At 39.8% G+C, this 25,544-nt stretch overlaps 1 protein-coding gene across 6 annotated transcripts in view; it reads left to right on the top strand.

Annotated features, from left to right (window-relative positions):
* The window catches only part of ZMYM2 (zinc finger MYM-type containing 2), a 179,806-nt gene that overhangs the window by 44,440 nt on the left and 109,822 nt on the right, over positions 1–25,544 (top strand). For 4 of the 6 annotated variants that reach the window (XM_079775649.1, XM_079775647.1, XM_079775648.1 and 1 more), the window contains 4 exons: positions 8,807–9,666; positions 15,315–15,600; positions 17,675–17,840; positions 18,621–18,833. In XM_079775649.1, the coding sequence (XP_079631775.1) occupies positions 8,817–9,666; positions 15,315–15,600; positions 17,675–17,840; positions 18,621–18,833 (1,515 nt within the window). In that variant the 5' untranslated portion in view covers positions 8,807–8,816. Of the gene's footprint in view, positions 1–8,228; positions 8,270–8,806; positions 9,667–15,314; positions 15,601–17,674; positions 17,841–18,620; positions 18,834–25,544 lie in introns of those variants that run through there. The other 2 variants (XM_079775651.1, XM_079775650.1) reach the window with 2 other exon arrangements.

The following is a 25,544-nucleotide window of genomic DNA, read 5'->3' as shown; positions in this document are numbered from 1 at the left end:
GGAAGTACCCAGGCATGGCTCAGCTGTGAAGCAAGGCAGGCTGGTGTTAGTGCTGGCTCTTGTGCCTTTATTTATTTATTTATAATATATTTTATTGATTTTTTACAGAGAGGAAGGGAGAGGGATAGAGAGCTAGAAACATCGATGAGAGAGAAACATCAACCAGCTGCCTCCTGCACACCCCCTACCGGGGATGTGCCTGCAACCAAGGTACATGCCTTGACCGGAATCGAACCTGGGACCCTTCAGTCCCCAGGCTGACGCTCTATCCACTGAGCCAAACCGGTTTCGGCATGCCTTTAATTGATAGGTTTGGGGCACACTGTCACCAGTGTGAGATATTTGTTTGAGATATTTTAGCAAAGACTGAAGCCTGAGCCAGGACAGGCCATTCATATGAAAAAGTTGCTGCAAACAGCTTGGGTGGGGCTGCAAATTGGATGGGGCCGGGTCTCAGGGAATCCCCAGCGCAGAACAAACTGTGTGCTCCAAGCTGATGGAGACTCAGTTATGGCTGCCAGTCAGCTCTGCAATGGGGGAAGTCCCAGCACAGGAACAGTTACCCCTGTGAGCACCCTTGTCTAGTAGAAAGCCACCCTTGAGTTCCTGTCCTGATACCAGACAAGCTAGTTCCTCCCTTTATGTGTCTGGGTCCCCCAATTCCGCCTGTTGCTGGAACTCAGTGAGATGGAGTCTCAGCTTGTGTGCTGGCCCTTTAAAAGGAACTCCTGAGTCTCTAGCAGTCTCTGCATCACTCAGCAACAATCCTCTGGGGTTTTTACAGCCCGTAGTTATGGGGACTTCTCTCCCATTTCTGGAATCCTGGGATGGGAGTCTGGTGTGGGACTGGGATCCTTTGCTTCTCATGCGCGGCCTCTGCAAAGACGATGTCTCTTCCCATAAAAAAAAAAACAGCTTGCACACATGGGTGTCGGACCAGCCGTTCAGCACCTCCGCCCCTACTACCAGTCTCAGTGTACTTTCTACTTTACTTCTCTAGTTGTAGGATTTCATTTCAGCTCGATTTCATCTGTTCTGAATGATGATTGTTTTGTATTTTAATTGCAGTTTTGATGTGGTCGTGGGAGGCATTTATCTATGCCACCATCTTGGTTCTAGCCAGTCAGTTTGGATCCTTCCTTCCTTCCTTCCTTCCTTCCTTCCTTCCTTCCTTCCTTCCTTCCTTCCTTCCTTCCTTCCTTCCTTCCTCTCTCTCTCTCTCTCTCTCTCTCTCTCTCTCTCTCTCTCTTTTCTTCTTCTTCTTCTTCTTCTTCTTCTTCTTCTTCTTCTTCTTCTTCTTCTTCTTTTAATTTTACATTTCTTTCTTTTATAAATGTGTTTTTTGAATATTGATTGGTTTATTGAATAGCTATAGTCTTTTTTTCAATTAATAAGAACTTTGTTATATATTTTTGTGTTTAATGCCTAATTACATATTGCATTGTAGTTATCAGTATTCAAATTATGGCTTACCACTTCATTTGTTATAAATCACTTGGCTCATTTGAAATATAGTTTTAGAGGAGAGCTTGTGGATACCCTGGACTGTCAGAAAGTCATATCAGTGGGTTCTAAAACAAATTATGCTTGAAATGTTGGTAGAGGCAAAAGTGACAAAACTGATGCTGTCCTACTTTGGGCACATAATGTGAAGGCCAGTTTCTTTGAAAAAGACAGTAGTTCTGGGGAAAATAGAAGGCAGAAGGAAAAGAGGGACAACAAATATTGTATGGGTTAACTGCATGAACAAAGGCTTAGATGTGAGTCCACAGGAGCTGAGAAAGGACTATTTATGACAGGACATTGTGGACATCACTCATTCATATGGTTTCCAAGAGTTGGAGCTGACTCAATGCCTTGTAATACACACTTCCTGGCTGTGTGGTCTTGGGCACCTTGATTTTGAGGGTAGGTTTTTTAAAAATCTGTGATTTTACTTCCATTTGTTGTTTTAATGTTATACTGACATGAATATTTGGTCATAATATTTAAATAAATGTTAATTATTTTTGGATGAATGTACTGTTATTTAAAAAATTTCAGTTATGAAAATTTTGAATCAAATGATTTTCAGCATATTTATACTTTCATAACTTTCTTCAGCGGTAATGTTAAAAAAATTTTTATGTTTGCTTAATATTAAGTGAGGACCTTATGAAGGTTTCCCTTAGCATATACTATTGCTTTACCGTAAAGTAGCCTTATTAAGGAGCTATTTTAGAATAATGTGTATATAATATATTGTTTGAAAATATACTTAAAATGCCTTAGTATTTGAAATGGAAATTGGTATATCTTTGGATAAAGCACAAGTTTTTAAATAGAATTATCCATTTTCTTTTAAGTAGATATAAATGTATCTTTTGCCATTTTCTGTGATTAGTATTATCCTGACACAGACACAGCACTTTCTTGTTCTAAGTGGAACCAAGACTGATTTTTAAAATAAAATATATTCATTTCAGAGAGGAAGGGAGAGGAAGAGAGAGATAGAAACATCAATGATGAGAAAGGATCATTGATTGGCTGCCTCCTGCATGCTTCCCTACTGGGGATCGAGTCCACAACCCAGGCATGTGCCCTTGATTGTAATCAAACCTAGGATTCTTCAGTCCGCAGGCCAGTCCACTGAGTCAAACCAGCGAGGGCACGAATACTGATTTGGAATAAAGCTTTGTACATTGTGTTTGAGTCTTGAGGTTGTTTTAGAAGTTTGGATAGTTTCAACTAATATGCCCGACATACTGTTTTGTTATACAGAAACTTTTATATTTGTTTTATTTAACTCAACAGGGTTATTGTCACAGTTAAGTGAAAATAAAATGAAACCTTTTTTATAAAATACTGAAATGAATTGGTTATGGTATTCTCTGGACACTAGAACCTGGTTTAACCAGGATGATTAATGGTGAGAGAGTAACACAGTATATATAAAATAAAGGAACTAAGATTGTATACCTTGAGAATTAAATAATGATGTTACTTAAAAATGACTGGTCATTAAAGTAAACATTGATTTTTGGCTTCTAGCCTTTCCATAAATACCTGGGACAAATGATATGGTCTATACACAGTATTTCATAAAAATAGTTGGCATACCCTTATTTAATGTCTGTGAAAAGTAGTTACTCTGTGTCCCTTCTGTATCAGGAGAATGGTAATTCATTTCAATGCTTGATCAGCTTTTTGTGATCTTCTCTTTTCCCCATTGTTCATTCAGGTGCTTAAGCTTCCTGAAATTCTTTGTAGATTAATGTGGAACCTAAAATACAACTTGTTGAAACCTCCCTGACCCTTCCAGCAAACTACTCTGTTAATATAATGTTCTCCTTCTAGGGTTGTTTTTTTTCCTATGAATTTACTAGGTGTACTGGTTAGTAATGCGGATTTTGTAATCAAAGAAAACACAATAATTTCAGGAGAAACATCAAAAGTGCTTTATTCAGCCCTAACTGGTTTGGCTCAGTGGATAGAGCGGTGGCCTGCGGACTGAAAGGTCCCAGGTTCGATTCCGGTCAAGGGCATGTACCTTGGTTACGGCACATCCCTAGTAGGGAGGTGTTCAGGAGGCAGCTGATCAATGTTTCTCGCTCATCGATGTATCTAACCCTGTATCTCTCTCCTTTCCTCTCTGTAAAAAAACCAATAAAATATATATTTAAAAAAGTGCTTTATTCAAAGTAATGTCCATTGCTAGCTACACATTTCCCCCATCTTTCAGGTAATTTGTGGATACCGTCCCAATAGAATTTTTGTTGTTTTGAGGCAAACCAGAGACCCAATTTTCCATTTCTTTGTACATTTTGAAGTGCTGCTCAGAAAGTGCGTGTGCCATCAATTAGAACAAGTGGTAATCTGAAGGAGCAAGGTCTGGTGAATATGGTGGGTGGGTTAATACTTCCCAGGCAAGATCTTTTAACGTGTCTTTAACTGGTTTTTAAGTGTGTGGTGGTGTGTCATCATGAAGCAAAATTACTTTGCTGTGTCTTCTGGAACATTCTGGTCGTTTCATGATCAAAGCGTGGTTCATATTGATTATTTGTTGTCTGTAGCGATCAGTATTAATGCTTTCACCTGGTTTTAGAAGCTCATAATACACCATACCTTCCGGATCCCACCAAACGCAGAGCATTGTCTTCTTTCCGAAGCGATTTGGCCTTGCAGTCGATGTTGATGGTTGACCTGGATCAACCCATGATTTTGTGCGTTTGGGATTCTCAAAATAAATCCACTTTTCATCGCCAGTCACAGTTCGATGCAAAAAGGACTTCCTTTTGTGCCGTTGAAGCAATATTTTACTGATGACTTTTCGGTTTTCCACTTGTCTTTTGTTCAGTTGATGTGGCACCCATTTTCCTTCCTTTAAAATCTTTCCCATTGCTTGTAAACAATTGGGAATTGTTTGCTGAGCAACGTTTAATCTTTCTGCAAGTTGTTTTTGAGTTTGACACGCATCTTCATCCAATAATGCTTGTAATTGTTGGTCTTCAAACTTTTTCGGTTGACCTGGACGATCTTTGTCTTTCACATCGAAATCATCACTTTTTTTTTTTTTTGAAATCATCACTTTTAAAGCACTTAAACCAGCGTTCACAAGTATCTTGAGATGGAGCATGTTCACCATAAGCTTCCCGAAGCATTCAGCAGCACTTTTCTTCAAAATAAAGTAATGAATTATAACTTCCCGCAAATGCTCTCTTTTTTGGCATGGAATTCGACATTTTTAAGCATAAAAATATCTGTGATGTTAACACCTTCAGAAAATATGACATATGAAGTTTTGAAGCTTGTTGTCAATACAACAAAATAGCATACATATCAAATCGCATATATATCAACATATGTGTAACTCCATCTATTGAAAAAAATCCTCATTATTAACTGCTACACCTAGTACATAAAAATATGTGTACTTTAGGAAAAACATTGTGCACATATATTTGGATTTTGGGGAATTCATAATGCTGTAGTAATATTCTTTGTGTTCTGTGACTATTTTTCAGTCTATAGTATGTCTGCAGGTCTTTTCATGTCAGTAAGATCTGCTTTTCAAAAAAACCCTAACCCTAATATTTTCTTTCATTTTCCATCACCACTCTTGTTTCAGCTGTCATCACCTCTCACTTGGACCAGTGGCTCTCTGGTTTTTTCTTTCTTTTTAAAAAAAATACATTTTATTGATTTTTTTACATAGGAAGGGAGTGCGATCGAGAGTTAGAAATATCGATGAGAGAGAAACATCGATCAGCTGCCTCCTGCACACCCCCTACTGGGGATGTGCCCGCAACCAAGGTACATGCCCTTGACCGGACTTGAACCTGGGACCCTTCAGTTCGCCGGCCGACGCTCTATCTACGGAGCCAAACCGGTTAGGGCTGTTTTTATCTTTGTCCATGTAGCAGAAAAGAGTGATCTATTAAAACGTGTGAGATTATGTTAGCCTTTTGGTATAAATGCTGTAGTGTTTCCTGTTATGGCAAACTCCAAACTGTTACCTTTAGAATTCATGATTTCTGATGGCAGGCATGCTTACCTGTTTGGTTTATTGATTTTCTCAAGTGCCTAAGACAGTATCTTGCACATACTAGGTGCTTGGTAAATCTTTGTTGAATGCAGTTAAGTAATGAACTTGTTTTCCTTGGTGAGTTGTTGCTCTGTGTTTTTATATTTCATGTCATAGTATTCTTTCTTACTTACCTTGTTCCAGCCACACTGGCCTTTATTGTATTTATTGATTTAAAAAATATTTATTGATTTCAGAGATGAAGGGAGAGAGAGAGAGAGAGAGAGAGAGAGAGAGAGAGAGAGAGAGAGAGAGAGAGAAAGAGAAACAAACATCAGTGAGAATCATTGATCGGCTGCCTCCTGCACATGTCACATTGGGGATCAAGCCCACAACCCAGGCATATGCCCTGACTGGGAATCAAACTGTCATCTCCTGATTCTCAGGTCAACACTCAACCAGTCAGCCACACTGGCTGGGCTCTGTTGCTTGAATTTACCAACCTCATTCCCTTTAGGCTTTTTTTGGGGGGGGCAGGAGCTGGAATGCTCTTCCTCCAATTTTTCCACAGTTGGATCTTTTTTGTCATTTCAGATTTCAGTGTAAATGTCACCTGCTCTCATAGAGATATTCTCTGATCACCAAAGAAAAGTAGTTATCTCTTTATCACTGTGTTGTCACTTTGTTTTTTTTTTTTTAATGCTCTCCTGAGGATATGTTTATTGATTTTAGAGACGGGGCGGGGGGGGGGGAATGGGGGGGGAGAGACAGAGAGTGAGAGAGATAGGAAGATAGACATCAAGGTGAGAAACATTGATTGGTTGCCTCCTACACTCCTGACTGGGGATTGAACCTGCAACCTGTTTTGGTGTAGTGGACAACACTTCTCCTAACTGAACCACCTGGGCAGGGCTAACTCTGATTTTAAAATAATTAAATTTAGCTTTAAAAATAAGTGAGAAATCCTGTTCAAAAATTGAGGAATATGCAACAAAATTGACTGTGGGTAATTTCTCTATCCCTATGTCCCGTCTGCCAAAGTGATATTGTTATCTTCATCCTTCCAGAGGCTCTTCATAGCAACATAAGCAAATGACTATATATATAAAGCTAGTAAGTGTTCTTAACCCATTCTTTTTTAAAAAAAGTGGTCTATGTTGCTTTATTCGAGAAAGAGGATTACAAAGCGTTCAAGAGTTGGCATTGGGGCTCTTAGACCAGGCTTTAAGAACTGCGCAACCAGTTTCCTCTCATCAGATAACCTACTCTATGAAAATGAGGCTGCCTTGTATAAACCACTTCAAATTCCCATCCATCCTATCTGCAAATTACATACAATATATATTCACCTGTCATTATTTCCCCCTTGTTTTTTCTTGCTGTTTGGTCTCTGAGGTTAAGGTAATTCATGTTCAAGATTAGTTCTACTACCATCTATGCCTATGACCTTATCCTCTCCATCTGCTCACGACCTTATTTTCTTTCTTTTCTGGTTCTTTACTGTTAACTGTTTGCTGTCTCTTTGTCTTCAATACAGCCCTGCATATATAGTAGGTATTCAGAAAATATTAGTTGAATATGGCAGAGCGGTGAAGAGTTTGAACTATTGAGTTATAAATGCCTGGGTATGCATTCTAGCTGTGTGGCTTGGGCCTGTTTGTTAGCATCTCTAAGCCACTTTAAAATGGGACAAATTTTATAGCTATATCAAGGTTGTTTTGAGGATATACCTAAAAGTGGATTGTGTTTATTTTCTATAGTAGTTGTAGCAGATTACAACAAACTTGAGGGTAAACAAGTTTACTTAAAAAAGCAGAAATTTTTTCTCTCAGTCTGGAGGTCAGATGTCAGAAATCAGTGATCCTGGGCTCCTTAAAGTGTAAATAAGACCATGTTTCCTTTGGAGGCTTTGTGGGTAGAATGAGTTCCTTGCCTCTTCCACATTCTAGTGACTGCCAGCATTCCTTGGCTGCATCACCCAGTCTCCTCTAATCTACCTCTATGGTCCCTGTATTCTCTTGTACCTATACTGTATTCTCCATCCAACTTTCTTTGATAAAGGCACATATAATTACATTTAGGGCCCACCCAGGTAATCTTACTTTTAAATCTTTAATCATATCTTCAAAGACCCTTTTTATTGTTTTCACATAAGTTAACATTTATAGGTTCTAGAAATTAGGATTTGATATCTTTGGGGGCCATTATTCAGACTAATACATATAAAGTGTCCTCCAAAAATGTATACACATTTTTGGTGTTTTTTTTTTAAATTTTAATTTAAAAAAAATTTTTTTATTGTTTAAAGTATTACATGTAGTAGTACATATATCTCCTTTTTTCCCCCCTTGACCTTCCCCCAGCCTCCCTACGCCCTGTTGCATGCCCTCATCCCCTGTCGCATGCCCTCAACCTACACACTTTGAATAATTATTAATTTCAATGGGTTAAATCTGAAAAGAAAGAAACACCAATTGAACTATCAGAAAAAAGTGTGTATACTTTTTTTTTGGGACAAAAAAAGACGTAAAGCACACTGCATACATAGTGCCTGGCAAATAAGGATTTAAGCTTTCAAGATAGGGTCAAGGAAGATTTCAGATTTTTTAAAAAACATGTTTTTATTGATTTCAGAGAGGAAGGGAGAGATAGAAACATCACTGATGAGGGAGAATCATTGATTGCACAGCCCCCACTGGGGATTGAGCCTGACACCTGCGCATATGCCCTTGACCAGAATCGAACCCAGGACCCTTCAGTTCACAGGTGGATGCTCTAACCGGCTAGGGCAAGATTTCAGATTCTTACAAGGGTTTAATCATACAGCTACATGGGAGCCTGGGAGGATAAAAAAAACAGGGTGTTTTTTTTAAAGATGAGGTAAGGGAAATTATGGACTAAACCATACCATTTTATTTAATACAGAAGGACAAATGTATAGAGTAGGGATTTTTATTATCAGATTTTGATTATTTTCCTGCTCAAATGTAAGAGGGTTTATATGTTTTCCTGTTAGTTTTATACAGTAAATAAGTGGTGTGAAGGAGTGGAGGTGGTGGAGCTAAAAATTGGATATTTACCTTTCTTTTTATGTTGCTAGAGGTTCACACGTAAACTATATGAAATGATTAGTGAATAAGCGAAGATCACAGAATGGATATCAACATTTTCCGGGGTATTATATAAGAATCATTCTCATTTAGAATAGAAAAGAAAGAGAACTTAAAAAAATATTTTTCAATTAGAGTAACATAAAATGTCATGTACTGGCCATTTATATTCTTTTTTCTATCTCCTTAACAGGTTCCTTGGCATGGACACAGGTTCAGTGGGAGGATTAGAACTGACTGATCAGACTCCTGTTTTATTAGGGAGCACGGCCATGGCAACTAGTCTCACGAATGTTGGAAATTCATTTAGTGGTGCACCTAATCCTTTAGTTTGTAGATCTAATAAATTTCAAAACTCATCAGTGGAAGATGATGATGATGTTGTTTTTATTGAACCTGTACAACCTCCCCCATCTTCTGCATCAGTGGTTTCTGATCAAAGAACCATAACATGTACATCATCAAAAAATGAAGAACTACAAGGAAATGATTCCAAAATTCTTCCTTCCTCAAAAGACTTGGCTTCTCAGAAGGGAAATGTAAGTGAGACAATTGTCATTGATGATGAAGAGGATATGGAAACAAATCAAGGGCAAGAGAAAAATTCCTCCAATTTTATTGAACCTCGGAGACCTCCTGAGACTAAAAACAGAACCAATGATGTGGATTTCTCCACTTCCAGTTTTTCAAGAAGTAAGGTAAATCCAGGAATGGGTAATAGTGGTATCACCACAGAACCAGACTCTGAAATTCAGATTGCTAATGTTACAACCTTAGAAACAGGTGTAAGCTCTGTGAATGATGGCCAATTAGAAAATACTGACGGGCGAGATATGAACTTAATGATTACACATGTAACATCACTGCAGAATACCAACTTGGGAGATGTCTCTAACGGACTGCAGTCAAGTAATTTTGGTGTTAATATGCAAACGTACACCCCGTCTTTAACTTCACAGACCAAGACTGGAGTAGGACCTTTTAATCCTGGTAGGATGAATGTGGCAGGAGATGTTTTCCAGAATGGAGAATCTGCAAGTCATCATAGTCCTGGTAAGCCATGAGTGATATTCCACCCCATGTAAATGAATTTGAACTTCGGCTGTTGCTTTTTCTATTGTAGTAATGGATGCCACCTTTGTTAGTTTATTCTTGTAAAGTATATTCTATTGACTTCTAAGTTTGGAGTCTTCACTAATCAGAGAGTGAAACCACATATAGTATTTCTCCATAATTATTAGAAAATCAATCATAAACTTATATGTCTAATGGATTAAAAAAATACTCCTTATATTCCACCACTAAATTGTAACAATTTGGCTTTTATTTGTCATGTACTCATTTTTTATTTATATATTTTTAGTTTTAGTTGTGTTGTTTTACTGTGTAGAGAACAAAAAGATAAATAGCACACTTAAGGAACAATATAATATGATGTAATTGCATTTAGATTTGTTTTACTTTCTCTGTTTAATTTTGACTACCTATCTGATTTTAATTTTTACTTACTAGCTGCTTATAATTTTTTATATTTGAAGGTTGAAATTTTATTCTGTGGGTAGCTTTGCTCTGTGAAAATATTGTAAGAATTCTGGCTTTCTCATGATCATGTTTATGGGTATCACTTTCTCTTTCACCTGTACCCAAGCCTGTGTGTGTCTGTCTCATTCTTTCATCATTTTAGGCTCATTAGCAACTTTGTCAGCCTAGGAATTGTGGAGAATAGTAAGAAATGATTAAAACTTAGGTCGTGTAGAATCCTATATAATAAAAGCCCAATATGCTAAGTATCCAGTCATCCGGTCAGCTGTTCAACCAATCAAAGTGTAATATGCTAATGACATGATAAGGCCACTCAACCTCTTGCTATGACGTGCGCTGACCACCAGGGGGCAGACGCTCCAACCCGTAGGTTAGCTTGCTGCTGGGGTCTGGCTGATTGGGACTGAGTGAAACGGGCCGGACATGCACTGGAGCCCTCTTGCAGTTCCTCCCCAGCTGGCCAACCTCCTGTGTCCCTGCCCAGCCGAGATCATGCACCGGTGGGGTCCCTTGGCCTGGCCTGCACCCTCTTGCAATCTGGAACCCCTTGGGGGATGTCAGAGAGCTGGTTTTGGCCTGATCCTCCAGGCCAGCCGAGGGATCCCACTGGTGCGTGAATTCGTGCACTGGGCCTCTAGTACTCAATGAAATGCTAGTCATTTTTCTTTTATATTCTCTTTTTTGGTTATAATAGTAATGTCTAATTACTAGAGAATGTTTGAAAAATCTGTAATTAAAAAATGAGAGGAAAAGTCCCTTGTAGTCTTATTAACTAAAGGTTCATGCTCTGAATGGATGTCTTTCAGTCTTTTTCCTTTGTGTTTTTTAACTTGGTTGAAATGCAATTCTGTATTATTTTGTTTCCAGTTTTCCTCCCATTTCTTATTACATTGTATTTTCTCAAACCATTAACATATACAAAAAGTTTTAATGGCTGCATAATGAATGGGTATGAATATATCATACCCATACTTCACTTTTCCCATATTTGCTGTTGTAGGTCTATGATGAACATCTCTGTTCAAACTTCTAATTATTTCTTCAGAGTATAGTGTTCTGTCCTCCTAAAGAATTATGGCCTAAAATAGTATCTGGTTTATAGAGATTTTGAAATAAATGTATTTCTTATTATTCAGTTTTGAAAAATTTTCATGCTTTTGAAGACCCTTGACACTGTATGTGTGTGTGTGTGTTTATATTTATAGGGCATTTTTAAGTTGCAGAAATATATTGTCATACTGCCTTCTTGAAAGTTCTTGCCAGTTTATACTACTACCAGTTGTATATTAGAGCGTCTTTCATTGTAACCTTCCAGCTCACATAAAAGTTTATAAGAAATTATAATGTTCCAATTAGATTTTAATTGGCTATTTTGTCTCTCTTGTAATTATAAATGTCTAAAAATATGAGTATGAGAAAGAAAAGAACATTCATTTTCACCATTGAGAATGGTATATTTAATTCTAATCTGAGATCATAGTATAGGTATAGTTTTGCAAACTCTCCCCTCCTATACTACTCCTTTAAGTACCTAGCAATAAATCTTGAACTAATAAATTTTGACTATGTCAAGTATATGTTTGATTTTGTTAATTCTCTATTTAGCTCTTAAGAATATTGTTATTAATGTATCTGGGATACGGATTGCTTTAGGAGTATTTCTGGTTAAAGAGACATATTATAAGAGTTGTGCTCCTCTTTACTCAAACTCTTACACAAGGCAATGTAAAGTACTCATCAGAAAAACTAAACATATACCTGCTCTTGAGTTTATGAATTAGCTCTTGTGTTTATTTGCTATTTTTATTTGTGATAGAGAGTTGTAAAATTTTGGCTCTCAGACTGATTAAACTGCTATCCCATGATGTGAAATGATTAGGTACCTTCTAGTTCTACAAGTTTTTTGGTGTTGGAGGAGATGAAAATTGAAAATAGGGGAAATGTAAGAGCTGAAAAATAGGGAAAGGGAGCCATTACATTATTTATGTAGGGCCTAAAACTAATTTGAAAATAGAAGCACCGGTTTTTCAAAATCAAGTTAATAGGATGCCTTTAAGTTTAAATAGATTCCTTTAAGTATATATGGAAATGATAAGACTACAAAATTGAAAATTTTAGGGAGTCAGAATTTGTGTTGCAAAAAGCTAGTCCTTGTAGCATAAGTTCAAATATAGTTTTTGTTTGAAGGACTCTCAGAAGGTAGAATTGCCATTTCATTCAGTGATTTACTTTTTTTGTCTTCAATATTATTGTTACCCATTTATTAAAACTGTTCAGTTACCCTGATGATAGCTGGTTAACAGGATTCCAGAATGAACTCTATTTATTCTTTGTATAAAGTATATATGTTTTTTGGTGGGGGGAATTGTGGAGTAAAGTAAGATTTGAAAAGCAGTGTATGCAGCCTGTTGAAACCATTAGGTTGTGGACTGGGTCAACAATATGAAATAGCCTTCTTCAGGTTTTTGTAGTAAAGAAGTTTCCCTGTCCCATTGGTGTGACTCAGTGATTGAGTTTCGACCTATGAACCAGGAGGTTACATTTCACTTCCCTATCAGGGTCCATTCCTGGGTTTAGGGCTCTAATAGGGGGTGTGCAGGAGGCAGCCAATTAATGATTCTCTCTCATCCCTGATGTTCCCTTTTTTTTGTTTGTTTTGTTAATCCTCACCTGAGGATATTTTTCCATTAATTTTTAGAGAGAGTGGAAGGGCGAGGGAGAGACAGAGAGAGAAGCATCGATGTGAGACAGACACATCAATTGGTTGCCTCCTGTACGCACCCCCGATTGGGGTGGTAGATTGAACTTGCAACTGAGGTACATGTCCTTGATGGGAATAGAACCCGGGACCCTTCAGTTCACAGGCCAATGCTCTATCCACTGAACCCAACTGATTGGGACTCATTACTGATGTTTCTAACTCTCTCTCCTTTCCTCTCTGAAATCAGTCAATATCTCTCTCTCTCCATACATATCCTCCTATCTAATAAAGAGGGAATATGCTAATTGACTGTCACACCCTCACAAAGATGGCGGCGCCCACAGCCAATAAGGAGGGAATGTGCTAATTGACTGCCATGCCCTTAAATATGGCGGTGCCCACAGCCACAAGATGGTGGCGCCAGTCTCCTCAGCCCTGCTGGGGCGGCAGGCGTGTGGCATGGCCAGGCCCGCCTTCCTGCGGAGTTCCCCAGTCCCCTCAGCCCCCAGCCGCCCAGGGCTGCCCGAGGCTCAGGTAAACAGGGCCGGCCAAGGCTTGCACTGGCGGCAGTGGCAGCAGCAGAGGTATGATGGGGGTGTTGCCTTCCCCTGATAGCCGGGTCGCCTCCCGCCCCAGAGGGCTCCTGGACTGTGAGAGGGGGCAGGCTGGGCTAAGGGACCCCACCTCCAGTGCATCTATACTAATAAAAGAGAAACATGCAAATTGACTGTACATCCGCTATGCCCACCAGCCATGCTCACCAGACAATCAGGAGCGAGTATGCAAATTAACCCAACCAAGATGGCTGCGGCCACAGAGCGAGCAGGAGGCTTGGGTTTCCCCAGCAATGGAGGAAGACAAGCTTCCCGCCTGCTCTGGCCAGCCCTGGCCTCTGCTCAAGGCTACAAAGTTTCAATTATAGAAGATAAATAAATCCCAGATACCAGGGCCTCCACTTGGGTCGCTGGGGGGGGGCGTGGCCAGTCTGCAAACCACCACAGGCCCCTCACCCAGGCCGCCCCATGCCCCAAGTGAACTCCCACCCTGATCCGGGACACCCTTCAGGGCAAACCAACTGGCCCCCACCCGTGCACCAGGCCTCTATCCTATCTAATAAAAGAGTAATATGCAGATTGATCATCACTCCAACAGACAAGATGGCTGCCCCATGTGGTCAAAGATGGCTGCCCCCATATGAACACAAGATGGCCGCCACAAGATGGCCAGCAGGGGAGGGCAGTTGAGAGGGACCAGGCCTGCAAGGGAGGGCAGTTGGGGGCGATCAAGCCTGCAGGCGAGGGCATTAGGGGTGACCAGGCTGGCAGAGATGGGAAGTTGGGGGTGACCGGGCCTGCAGGGAAGGGCAGTTGGGGGGGACCCAGATCTGCAGGGGAGGGCAGTTATGGGCAATCAGGCTGGCAGGGTAGCAGTTAGGCATCAATCAGGCTGGCACGGGAGTGGTTAGGGGGTGATCAGGCTGGCAGGCAGAAGCAGTTTGGGACAATCAGGCAGGCAGGTAGGCGAGCAGTTGGGAGTCAGCAGTCCTGGATTGTGAGAGGGATGTCTGATTGCCCGGTGGGATCGGGCCTAAATGGGCAGTCGGACATCCCTTGAGGGGTCCCAGATTGGAGAGGGTGTAGGCTGGTCTGAGGGATACACCGCCCATGCACAAATTTCGTGCACTGGGCCTCTAGTAATCATATATAAACCACCTGTATTATATTCATCAAAGATTCTGGTTGGTCAAGATTTTATTGTATTTTTGTGTTGATGTATGTTTTCCTTGCTTGAAGTAATATTCTGCAAATTGATTCTTCCTGTTTAAGAACTAAAGGCTAATATTTTTAGTGCTTCCTATATGCTAGTCATGGTTTTTTCATTTTATGTTAGCATTCATATCATATTGGTACCATTTTCAGTTTAGAGAAGAGTTAGGCACAGAGTTTAAGTAACTTCCAGGTCTAGTAAGTGATGGAACCTGAATGTCAACTAGTCATTTAAATTTTTTTTTCTCCTCAGGAGTGAGGATATTTTTTTCCCATTGATTTTTAGAGAGAATGAAGGGAGTGGGGAGAGGTGAGGGAAAGAGAGAGAGAGAGAGAGAAACATTTATGTGACAAAGACACATCGATGGGTTGCCTCCCACTGGGGCCTGATGTGGGGAGGGTGGATGGAGTGTAGGGACGAGACCTGCAACCCAGGTATGTGCCCTTGCCTGGGAATCAGACAGGAGACTCTCCTGTGTGCTGGCGGACACTCTAACCACTGGGCAATGCTGGCCAAGGCTCAACCAGCTATCCTTTCTTCAAAACTTGTGTTCATTACCTCTCCTATGCTGCTGCCTTATTAATGTCTTACACTTGTACAAAATGAGAAGTTAAAACTGTTTCTCTGATACACATTTCAGTGTGTGAAAATACTTATTTCATTGCTCTTTCTTGTGCATTTTGTTTTTAAGATTCTTGGATTTCCCAATCAGCTTCATTTCCTCGAAATCAGAAACAGCCAGGGGTGGATTCTTTATCACCAGTGGCCTCGCTTCCTAAACAGATTTTCCAGCCTTCTGCCCAACAGCAACCCACCAAACCAGTTAAAGTCACTTGTGCAAACTGCAAAAAACCTTTACAAAAGGGACAGACAGCTTATCAACGAAAAGGATCTGCTCACCTCTTTTGTTCTACCACCTGCCTTTCCTCCTTCTCTCACAAGCCTGCTCCAAAGAAACTGTGTGTTATGTGTAAAAAGTAAGGTTTACTTTTAAACATAATTCCATATGGTTCAATATTTGTGGTATAAAATTTCAGGAAAACTGTTAGAGTATAGGAGATGAGTTCCTGTATTTCAAAAATTGGTAAGCAAGTTGATTGAATCTTAAAGCCAAACGGAAATTTGTAATGATTTGTAGGGTTCTCTATAAAGCCCAGTTAGCTTATGATTAAAAGGCTTTCTATTTTATAGGGTTGGTGTAGATCTTGTAGTTAATTTTTTCTATAATCTTCATTGACTTCTTGAATTTGTAAAAAAATATATTTTTATTACTAATTAGATATAATGGTTAGGCAGTTTATATATGGTTAGTCCTGTATTAAAACAGGTATGTGTTTTTGTGTTTTGAACATTAAGTCATTAGAATAGTCACTGTTTCAAGTCTAGGTTACCAGTTTTCTGACAGCCTTCGAGAAATAAGATGCTCTCTTCTGCCAATTTTTTGGTCTGCCTTCACTAGTTAGAAATAAGTGGGATATGCAAGGTCAAACCAGGTGGATTTTCTTGTGCCATGTCTTGGAACAGCCCAAATTTGTGAAGATATTTTTGATCTTAGAATTTTGGGAAAGTCTTAGTGCTCCATACGAGTTTAATAAAGTCAAATATTTGGATAATTGTTATATACTGTTTAGATTGCTTTACAGTATTAATAAAAAGACTTACATGCTGTAATATAGGATCTTGAAATTGAGAATTGAAGGAAAACATCAATGGTTATCAGTATTGTCATTTCCTAACATTTAAAAAAATACTTTTTTATTGATTTTTAGAGAGGAAGGGAGAGGGAGAGAGAGAAGCATCAATGATGAGAGAGAATCATTGATTGGCTGCCTCCTGCACGCCCCCTACTGGGGATCTAGCCTGCAACATGGGCATGTGCCCTTGACCAGAATCAAATCTGGGACACTTTAGTCTGAAGGCTGGTACTCTATCCTCTCAGCCAAACTGGTTAGGGCTCATTTCCTAACATTTCTAATTACAGTAAGAGAGCTACATAGAAAGGTAGGTGGGGTTATTTTTATCATGTTCCTGTGATTTAGATATCTCATGCTTTCTACTTACCCAAGTGAGGGGAATTGATTAGGTATTGTAAATTTATTATAACTCAATAAATTTGGTCTTGACATTAAACTATATAAATAATAACAGCCATTTTGTTTTTTAAAATGTTACCAATATCTGAAAGCCTTGTTAAGGAACTTAAGGATAAATTAGGTGTAGTGCCAGGATTTAACAATATAAAATAGTTTGTATAGAAATTGAAAATTTCAGTTATTTTTGTTTGATTTTTTTTTTTTAATATATTTTTTATTGATTTTTTACAGAGAGTAAGAGAGAGGGATAGAGAGTTAGAAACATCGATGAGAGAAACATCGATCAGCTGCCTCTTGCACACCCCCTACTGGGGATGTGCCCGCAACCAAGGTACATGCCCTTGACCGGAATCGAACCTGGGACCCTTGAGTCCGCAGGCCGACGCTCTATCCACTGAGCCAAACCAGTTTCGGCTGTTTGATTTTTTTTGTTGTTAATCCTCACCAAAGTGTGTGTGTGTGTGTGTGTGTGTGTATTTAAAAATATATTTTTATTGATTTTTAGAGAGGAAGGGAGAGTATGAGAGAGATAGAAACATCATCGGTGAGAGAGAATCATTGATTGACTACCTTCTGCACACCCCCATACTGGGGATTGAGCCCAGAACCTGGGCATGCGCACTCACTGGGAATTGAATCCTGACCTCCTGGTTCATAGGTTGCCGGTTAGCCACTGAGCCATGCTGGCCGTGCACCAAAGGATATTTTTTCCATTGATTTGTTTTAGAGAGTAGAAAGGAAGGATAGAGACAAGAGAAACATGGGTATGAAAAACACATTGTTGGTTGCCTCCTGTGGCAGGATCAATCCTGCAATGGATGTACGTGCCCTTACAGAATCGAACCCGTGACCCTTCAGTCCTCAGATCAACGCTCTAACCACTGTGAAAAAATGGTTAGGGCTGTTTGACTATTTTTTAAAATGGAATTTTGCTTTAAGTTGTTCCTTTTATTTTCAGAGATATAACTACAATGAAAGGAACCATTGTTGCTCAAGTGGACTCAAGTGAGTCCTTCCAGGAATTCTGTAGTACATCTTGTCTGTCTCTCTATGAAGACAAACAGAATCCTACTAAAGGAGCTCTAAATAAATCAAGATGTACAATTTGTGGTAAACTAACAGAGGTTTGTACTTTTGTGCTTTATCACTTGATTTCAACTACTGGAAATATTTTTAACTATATAACAGTTATAATCTTTCATCAGTGTATACGTTAAAAGTGAAGCTATATAAAAATTGATCTGATGAATATCCCTTTATGTAACCTCATTTTTGCCTAGTGAGAATAATTTAGGAAAAATTAAAATGTAACATGAATTGACTTTTTTCCTGAGGTTGGGAGAACTCACAGACAAAACAACAGTGTTGAAATCAATAGGCTGACTAAGGCAACAATCTTGGTTAAGAAGTAGAACAAATGAAGTTTGATAACTTCACATTGTTAATATGGTATTAAAGTGTTGGCATTTAATTAAAAAAAGAAACTTGTGTGAACATACCTCATTTGAGTGATTTGTAATAATGGTTCTCTCTCCTCCCTTTTCTAAAGTAGTGCACTTGTTTATAGTTTCTTTTGGATTTATCTGAAAATTTCCAGTCTCTTTGTTTTAGAAGTTTTTTACCAGCAATATTCAAACTGGATTATTTTGTATTATTTTTAGATATCTCTAGAGAACTTTGTAGTTATGTCACTGGTGGTCCTCTCCACACCATACATGTATTCCTTGAATATATTAAAATGATTCAAGGAATAATGAAATATGTTTTATCTTTCCTTTTTGCTTAAACAAGCTTTTCACTAAAATGTTATTGAGACTTTTTTTTTCCAATGGGAGTACCTTGTTATTTGGCTACTTGTTATAATCATTTGTTTTATAAAATTTTGTTTGTTGTTTTTCTTTTAGATTCGCCATGAAGTTAGCTTTAAAAATATGACTCATAAGCTGTGTAGTGACCACTGCTTTAATAGATACAGAATGGCCAATGGTCTGATAATGAATTGCTGTGAACAGTGTGGAGAGTACCTGCCCAGCAAAGGTGCTGGAAACAATGTCCTGGTGATTGATGGTCAGCAAAAGAGATTTTGCTGCCAAAGTTGTGTCAGTGAATACAAACAGGTAATTCTTAATCTGATCAAAACCCACCACTCTAAAAAAGAACACACACAAAAAACCCTGCCATTCTTATGAACATGTTGTAAATGGCTCTAATTGTTTTACTCTAATAGCATTTATTAACCAGATTTTTCTTGGACTCTCATTCCATTATTGTCTTCATGTCTTGCAAAAGACCTATCTCAAATGAATACTATAAATATAAAGATAATTGGATAGAAATGTTTGATTTTTACATAAAAAGGTAAATACTATAAGAATTACTTCTCTCTCTCTTTTAAATATCTTGCCTTTATTTGATTTACTTACTTGCTTACTTATTTTTCTTTACCCGAGGATAGCTTATTGATTTGAGAGAGAGAGAGAGAGAGAGAGAGAGAGAGAGAGAGAGAGAGAGAGAGAAGAGAGAAACATTGATTGGTAGCCTCCCATATGCACCCCAATCAAGGATTAAACCTATAGCCTTTCTGGTGTACCGGATGATGGGATGATGCTTCAGTCAACTGTCCCTTCTGGCTGAGGCATGATTTCTCTTTTAATTTTCTTTTTTGGGTGGTTGCAAATATGATTTCTCTTTTCTCCTTTTTTTTTAATCCTTACTGAGAACATTTTTTCCATTGCTTTTCAGAGAGTAAAAGGGAGGGAGGGAGTAGGAGAGAGAAAGAGAGAAACATTGATGTGAGAGAGACACATCGACTGCTTGTCTCCCTCTCACACTTGATTGGAGGGTAGGAAGTAAACCTGCAACTGAGGTATATGCCCTTGACTGAGAATCAAACCCTCGAATCTTAGGTGTGCAGGCTGCCGCTAACCATCGAAAGACATTGGCCAGGGAGCAAATAAGATTTTTCACATTGTTAAAGCTTAGCTTAGGACTGATCATCTCTTTAATTTTCAGTTTTAAGGTTAATTAAAAATAAATCTTTATTTTTTTAAGTATTGCATATGTCCCCTTTGTTCCCCATTGACCCCTTCTAGGACCAACCCTCTCCCCGCTTCAGGCTTCATCACCTATTGTCTGTGTCCATGGGTCATGCATATGGTATATGCATACAAGTTCTTTGGTTGATCACTTCCCCTGCACCCTCCCCCACCTTCCCTCTGAGATTCTGCAGTCTGTTCTGTTGCTTTTTTGTCGCTGGATCAGTTTTGTTCATCAGCTTATTTTGTTCACTAGATTCCACATATGAGTGAGATCATGTGATACTTGTCTTTCTTTTATTGGCTTATTTAGCTTAGCATAATACTCTCCAGGTCCCTCCATGCTGTCTCAAAGAGTAAGAGATACTTCTTTTTTATTGCTGCATAGGATTACATGGTATATATGTTCCATGACTTTTTTATCCATTCTCACTGATGGGCACTTGGGCTGTTTCCAGATCTTAGATATTGTAAATTGTGCTGCTATGAACATAGGGGTGCATACATTCTTTCTGACTGGTGTGTTGTGTTTCTTAGGATATATTCCTAGAAGGGATCACTAGGTCAAATGTCAGTTCCATATTTAATTTTTTGAGGAAACTCCATACTGTTTTCCATATTGGCTACACCAGTCTGCATTCCCACCAGCAGTGTACTAGCGTTCCCTTTTCTCCATATCCTCCCCAGCACTTGACATTTGTTGATTTTTTGATGGTAGCCATCTGACAAGTGTGACGTGACAACCTCACTGGCGTTTGAATTTGCATCTCTGTGATGATCAGTGACTTTGAGCATCTTATGTATATAAAAGGCTAACATGCAAAGTGACCCCTCGGGAGTTCGATCACTCGCTATGACATGCGCTGACCATCAGGGGTTAGCCTGGAACAAAGGACGACCCCGACCGGCAGCTGGCAGATGGGGGAGGAATGCCCCGGCCAGCAGAAAGAAGGCCCCCATTGGCCCTGATTGCCGACCAGGCCTAGGGACCCTACCCGTGTACGAATTTTGTGCACGGGCCTCTATCTATTTATATAAAAGCCTAAGTAACTGGCTGACTGGCTGACTGGCTGACCAACCAGTAACTGTGATGTGAACTGACCATCAGGGGGCAGACGCTCAATGCAGGAGCTGCCGAGCAGCTGCGGTTCTCGGGTGATGCACTGAGACCAGAGAGGAGGGAGTCCGATTATGGGTTGTGTCATCGAGATCCGCCTTCTCACAATCTGAGACCCCCTCAGGGGATGTTGGAGAGCCGGTTTCGGCCCGATTTCCGCTGGCCAGGCCGAAGTACCCCGCTGGTTCACGAATCCGTGCACCAGGCCTCTAGTTAAAGTATAATATGCCAAAAATCAAGTAGAGGTCAAAGTGGAAAAAAACATACATTTTGTGTGTGTGTGTGTGTGTGTGTGTTTGTGTTTTCTCTAGTGCTCAGTGCTAATTTTATATTCAAGAACATTATGATTGATTTAATTAGGGATATATATAGTAATAAAAGTGTAATATGCAAATTGACCAAACAGCAGAATGACTGCCCGGACCACCTTCTGGATGACCACACTATGACACGTATTGGCGCCAGGCCAGCCAAAGCTGGTGTAGTGCTATTGGTCGGGGGGGGGGGGGGGCCTGCCATCACCCCATGATCACCCCACAGAGGAAGGCCTAGGCAACCCTCTGTGGGGTGATCAATGGGCGGGGGGGGGGGGGGGGCTGTGCGATCGATAGCCCCAAAGAGGGAGGCCCGGGCCACTGGCCGATAGGGTGATTGATGGCTGGTGGTGGGGGGGCGCGCCGTGATTGCCCCAAAGAGAGAGGCCCAGGCCACCCTCTGCGCGGTGATCGACTGCGGAGCCCCAACCAGGTGGGCTCATGGAGCCCTGCGATTGATTGCCCCATAAAGGGAGGCCCAGGATACCTGGCTAGTGGCGCTGTGGTAGGTGGACGGGGCCTCCCACTGTGGGGCGATCGATCTGGGGGCCCCGTTATCGATTGCCCCACAGAGGAAGGCCCAGGCCAGCCAAGCAATTGCACCCCACTCCTGTCGCCCGCAGAGGGAGGTGGCTGGTGGCAGGGAGGGTGGGGGGCAGTGCCGTACAGATGGCAAGTAGCGGCGGAGGTGGGGCCAGCTGCCGGCAGCCGGGGGAAGGAAAGCCCTGATAAGCCCTGATCGCTGGCCAGGCCTAAAGACTCTATTCGAGAGGTCCCGGATTGCGAGAGAGTGCAGGTCAGGCTGAGGGACATCCCCCACCTCCTGTGCAAGAATTTCATGCACCGGGCCTCTAGTCTCTCTCTCTCTCTATAAAAGGCTAATATGCTAAGTGTCCGTCCAGTTAATGACATCACGTAGCAACGCTTGGCTTCCTCTTCCTAGCAACGACTAGCCTCCTTGCAGTTTCTTCAGCCCAGGAACACCACTTGCTTCATAGTCAGGTGGAAATATTTTACACTGTAACCAAATGTCTGTGCATTTTCCCGTGCCTCATCTCATTTGATCCTCTCAGAAGTCCTGGAGTAGGTAGATAGGAGACTCGATGGAATCCTATTTTCTTTTCATTAGCTGGAAAATGGAGATTTAGAAAGCTTAGAAACTTGACCCGACTGAAAAGAAGTAAGAAATAGTGGACCTTGAAAATGACTTGAGGTTTTTTCACTGTGCAGAATATAGTCAAACACTGCTGCAGTTAAATATTTCACCCTTTGTTCTCCCTGCATGATCTACAATAATAATATGCTTCGTGTTGATATTTACTGCGGTGTTACTGACAATTACCTAAAAGAGATGTTGGGGTGCTTCACCAGGCTGGAAAAAGTATGGTTATATGAGAAAGTAGGTCTAATTAAGCAGGTTTGTTCTATATCTATAAAAGGCTAAGTTGACTCACACATGTGCGATACATATAAAGCTCTCTCTGGTGCCATTCGCACGCGTGGGTTTTGATCTGTCATTGTCAATCGTGAATTTGGTTGACACTTCTAATGTAGAGAAAAAGGGCGAATAGCAATATTAAAATATTTCTTGTAATTCATTTCTTTTCAATGTGCACGAATTCGTGCACTGGGCCACTGGTTTTTTCATATGTCTCTTGGTGATCTGTATGTCCTCTTTGGAGAAGTGTCTATTTAGGGCCTTTGCCCATTTTTTAATTGAATTGTTTGTCGTATTTCTGTTAAGTTGTATGAGTTCCTTACATATATTGGATATTAACCCTTTATCAGATGTATCATTGCCAAATACATTCTCCCATACAGTTTTGTTTATGGTTTCTTGCTGTGCAGAAGCTTTTTTATTTTGATGTAGTCTCATTTGTTTAGTTTCTCTTTAGTTCCCTTTGCCCTAGGACAGTGGTCAGCAAACTCATTAGTCAGTAGAGCCAAATATCAACAGTACAACGATTGAAATTTCTTTTGAGAGCCAAATTTTTTAAACTTAAACTTCTTCTAACGCCACTTCTTCTAATGCCACTTCTTCAAAATAGACTCGCCCAGGCCGTGGTATTTTGTGGAAGAGCCACACTCAAGGGGCCAAAGAGCTGCATGTGGCTCGCAAGCCGCAGTTTGCTGACTACGGCCCTAGGAGATGTATCTATAAACATATTGCTATGAGAGATGCCTGAAATTTTGCTGCCTAAGGTTTCTTTTGGATTTTTATGGTTTCACGACTTACATTTAAGTCTTTTATCCATTTTGAGTTTATTCTTGTTAATGGTGTAAGTTTGTTTCATTTTTTTGCATGTATTTGTCCAGTTTTCCCACCACCATTTATTGAAGAAATCTGTCCAGTTTTCCCAACACATTTATTTCCCAACACCATTTTTCGAAGGATTCCATTGTATCCTCTTGCCTCCTTTGTCAAATATTAATTGAGCATAATGGCTTGGGTCAATTTCTGGGGTCTCTGTTCTGTTCCATTGATCTATATGCCTTTCTTTTGACAGTACCAGGCTGTTTTGATTATGGTGGCTTTGTAGTATAACTTGAAATCTGGTATTGTGATTTCTCTGACTTTTTTGTTCTTTCTCAAAATTGCTGTAGCTATTCGGGGTCTTTTTTGTTTCTATACAAATTTTTGAAGTATTAGTTCTAGATCTGTGAAATATGCTGTTGTTGTTTTAATAGGGGTTGCATTGAATCTGTAGATTGCCTTGGGAATATGGACATTTTAATGATGTTATTTTTACGAACCCATAACATGGCATATTCTACAATTGTTTATATCTTCCTCTATCTCTTTTTTCAACGACCTGTAGTTTTCTGAGTACGCATATTTTGCCTCCTTAGTTTTAAGTTTATTCCTAAGTATGTTAATTGTTCTTTCGTTTCAGTGGTAAATGGGATTTTTTTGTTTAGTTTCTCTTTCTGAGAATTCATTGTTGGTGTATAAATTAGCCATCAATTAGATGCTGATTTTGTATTCTGCTCCATTGCCACATTTATTTATTAGTTTTTTGGTGGCATCTTCTGGGTTTTCTATCTACAATATCATGTCATTTGCAAGTTATAAGCGTTTTACTCTCTTCTTTCCAATTTGGATGCCTTTTATTTCTTTTTCTTGTTAGATCGCTGTGGCCAGGACTTCCAGTACTATGTTAAATAAGAGTGGTCAAAGTGACATCCCTGTCTTGTTTCTGTTCTTAGGGGAAATTGTTTTAGTTTTTGCCCATTGCATATGATGCTTGCTGTAGGGTTGTCATATAGGGCCTTTATCATGTTAAAATATGTTCCCTCTATTCCTACTTTGCTGAGAGTTTTTATCAAATATGGGTGTTGGAATTTGTCAAATGCTTTTTCTGTGCCTATCGATATGATCATGCGACTTTTGTCTTTCAATTTGTTTATGTGATGTATCATATTTTTTGATTTGCGAATATTGTACCAGCCTTGCATCCCTGGAATAAATCCCATTTGGTCATGGTGTATGCTCTTTTTAATATATTGCTGGATCCGATTTGCTAATATTTTGTTGAGGATTTTAGCATCTATGTTCATCAGGGATATTGGCCTGTAATTCTCTTTCTTTATAATGTCTTTATCTGGTTTTGGAATTAGGATAATGCTGGCTTTATAATTAGAGCTTAGAAGTGTTCCTCTTGCATACATTGGAATAGATTGAGGAGTATAGGTGTTCTTTGAATGTTTGGTAAAACTTCCAGTGAAGCCCTAACTGGTTTGGCTCAGTGGATAGAGCGTCGGCCTGCGAACTGAAGGGTCCCAGGTTCGATTCCGGTCAAGGGCATGTACCTTGGTTGCGGGCACATACCCAGTAGGGAGTGTGCAGGAGGCAGCTAGCTGATCAATGTTTCTCTCTCATCGATGTTTCTAACTCTCTATCCCTCTCTCTTCCTCTCTGTAAAAAATCAATAAAATATATTTAAAAAAAAGAAAAAGGAATTCCCTTCTATTAAAACAAAACAAAACAAAACAAAACAAAACAAAACAAAACAAAACAAAACCCTTCCAGTGAAGCCATCCAGACCCAGGGATTTTTTTGATTACTGCTTCTATTTCCTTAGTTGTTATTAGCCTATTCAGGTTTTCTTATTCTTCCTGATTCAGTTTTGGGAGATTGTATTTTTCTTGGAATTTGTCCATTTTACCCACATTGTCCAGCTCATTGGCCTATAGTTGTTCATAGTATTTTCCCACAATACTTTTTATTTCTGTGGTGTCAGTGGTTACTTCTCTGCTTTCATTTCTGATTTTATTTATTTGGGTTCTCTCTGTTTCTTGATGAGTCTATGTAACAGTTCATCAATCTTATTTATCCTTTCAAAATCCTGCGCTTGGTTTCAT

The sequence above is a fragment of the Cnephaeus nilssonii genome (assembly GCF_951640355.1).
Source record: "Cnephaeus nilssonii genome assembly, chromosome: 6".
NCBI lineage: Eukaryota > Metazoa > Chordata > Mammalia > Chiroptera > Vespertilionidae > Cnephaeus > Cnephaeus nilssonii.
This window is presented reverse-complemented; position numbering and strand designations above follow the sequence as displayed.